The following is a 2,480-nucleotide window of genomic DNA, read 5'->3' as shown; positions in this document are numbered from 1 at the left end:
ATAAAGCAGGACGCGTCAGTAAGATGCTGTCTTGTTCACGTGGACTTGAAATGTTGCATTCAGTTGTTTGATCTGGTGCTTGATTGAACCAGACAAAGGTTGGAGTTTGATGTTGAATTTGAATTTCTTGAGGTTTCTTTGAGAATTATTGAATTTCTTTCGCAGATTGACTTGCAATTTCTTTTGAATTACTTGAATTATCTTTGAGCAGTTACTTGGAGATTTTCTTTGAATTACCGGTGAATTGATTTCGATTGGGATTTGAATTGATTGAATTTCTTTGAATTGATTTGACTGATTTTGAATAATTTTATTGAATATTTTACATTTATTGGAATTAGTGTGGTTGAATTTAATTGATAAGATTTATTTTAATTGAATGTATTTGACATGCTTTGAATTATTTTAATTAATTGAATTGACTTTATTTAAATCAAATTGTCCAAGTGTCCTTGTTGCTGCGCCATGACTCAGGCAGGGTGTCTGCACAGAGGAGTGTGATCTGGGGGAGATAGCGTTAACCTCCAACGTGTTACACCCTCCCAGTGAAGTTCCTCTGTGCAGAAAAAGAAAAGGATGGCCACAACATGTCAAGGGGGTTCACATGTCTGTCGACGCCCACCCTAGGCCAAGAAAAGTCTGTAATAACAGGGACCTCAGTACAGGGGGTCGACACTGGGTAGAAATTAATTGTAGTGGTAGAAACTTTAGCACTCGAAGTATTAGCAACAGGGTATTAAAAAAAGGTGCACCCCATTACAGGGGTTCAAAATGGGGGGAAAAGGTTATTGTTTAAGTAATAGAAGAAGTTGCATTAAGTTGTAAAAACAAGAAAAGAGACAGAACAAATGGGAAGAAAAGAAGAAGTAAGTATAAATCTTCATGTAAAAGGTATGAATTTCATGTTCTCAGATTTAATCAATCAGTAATGGATTATACCTCTGTATTATACCGGACATGTAAAGTTTTTACCTACAACCCTCTCTGTCTTCTATTTGTCTTTAAGAGGAGAGGAAAGGAGAATAGAGAGAAGAGGAGGTGGGAGGAGAGAGGAGAGTAGGTGGGAGGGCAATGTGAGCCCACTCATGTAAAAAGGTAAATATTGAATAATTGAATGTTATTATCACAGTTTGTGCAGTAATCTGTTCACCTGGTTTCTGATGTTTTTAACTAAGATTCCCCTTGTCTTCCATTTTAGAGGAGAGGAGAGGAGGTGGGAGGAGGGAGGCGGTTGATGTGAGCTTTCTCATGTAAAAAGGTAAATATCAGTTCATCTAATGTTATTATCACACTTTGTATTGTGATGGATAAATAATCTGTTTACCTAGTTTCTGATGCTTGTAACCATAACTCCCCTTGTCTTCCATTGATGTTTTAGATGAGAGGAGAGGAGAAAGGAGAGAGGAGAGGACGTGGGAGGAGAGAGGAGAGGAGAGAGGAGGAGGGAGGGAGGGGGGTAATGTGAGCCCTCTCATGAAAAAAAGTAATTCAATGTTGTATTTACACTCCGTATTGTGATAGATAAATTATCCGTTGTCACATTGTTCCTGACGTTTTTAGCTATAACTCCTTCTGTCTTCCATTTGTGTTTTAGAGGAGAGGCGAGAGGAGGTGGGAGGAATGAGGGGAGGAGGTGGGAGGGTAATGTGTGCCCTCTCTTATAAAAGGTAAATATTTATTCATTTAATGTTATTATCACAATTCGTGTAATCTGTTCACCTCGGTTCTGACTTTTTTTGGCTAAAAGTCCCCATGTCTTCCAATTATGTTTTAGAGGAGAGAGGAGGAGAGAGGAGGGGAGAGGTCCTTGCTGCAGCAAGCTATGGGTTCGATACCAACCTGTGGGGTTTTATTTTGAAAGGTACAACCGGATGCGTTGCGGGTTATCACGAAGCATTGACATCCGTGTCTGAGGCAACATGGCGAGCTCCGGGCGAGTGACCGCGGACGGAGGAGACATGATGCGATATGCTGAATACAGTCCTAAAAGCAGCGTTAGGAGTGAGGCGGAGATAGACAGGAGACTGGTGAGTGTCTGCGTCCACACTGAACACATCTGTGGAGTCAAACTGCTAACGCCTGTGTTAGGTAACCTCAATGACCGCTAACGGCACGGCACGGTACGGCACGGTACGGCACTGCTCTTGCGTCAGGTACAGTGGGGTTAACTCGGTTTAACTCGGTGTACATATGGTAGCTTCCAGGGCCACTTTTTATTGACTGGGGACCGTTTAAACCGCACGGGCAAGGCACAGTCAACAGTAAATAACTATCTGTTTGTCACGAGTGGGAAACCTAAAGACTGATGTTGTCCATATTTAACTTGCATAAAGACACACAGGCTAACACCACACAGTGAAGAATTGAATCCACATGATGTATATTACTTCTGGGTGTCAATTAAGATTCTATTATGTCTTTTATGTCCTGACCTGTTAACACATCATACGTGGAAATGTTCTGACAATGTGACTATATAT

At 41.0% G+C, this 2,480-nt stretch overlaps 2 protein-coding genes across 2 annotated transcripts in view; one reads left to right on the top strand and one right to left on the bottom strand.

Moving 5' to 3' along the window:
- LOC118339491 (glutamic acid-rich protein-like) overlaps positions 1–1,367 on the bottom strand; it is a 2,486-nt gene extending 1,119 nt beyond the window's left edge. The window contains exon 1 of the mRNA XM_035677170.1: positions 1,325–1,367. Coding sequence (XP_035533063.1) covers positions 1,325–1,367 — 43 coding nt within the window. The remainder of the gene's footprint in view (positions 1–1,324) is intronic.
- A 503-nt stretch (positions 1,368–1,870) lies between these two features.
- dnajc15 (DnaJ (Hsp40) homolog, subfamily C, member 15) overlaps positions 1,871–2,480 on the top strand; it is a 2,965-nt gene continuing 2,355 nt past the window's right edge. The window contains exon 1 of the mRNA XM_035676521.1: positions 1,871–2,027. Within this exon, the coding sequence (XP_035532414.1) occupies positions 1,920–2,027 (108 nt within the window). The 5' untranslated portion in view covers positions 1,871–1,919. The remainder of the gene's footprint in view (positions 2,028–2,480) is intronic.

Source organism: Morone saxatilis, unplaced genomic scaffold (assembly GCF_004916995.1).
Source record: "Morone saxatilis isolate NCDOM2014 unplaced genomic scaffold, NCSU_SB_2.0 Contig5, whole genome shotgun sequence".
NCBI classification, from domain to species: domain Eukaryota; kingdom Metazoa; phylum Chordata; class Actinopteri; family Moronidae; genus Morone; species Morone saxatilis.
This window is presented reverse-complemented; position numbering and strand designations above follow the sequence as displayed.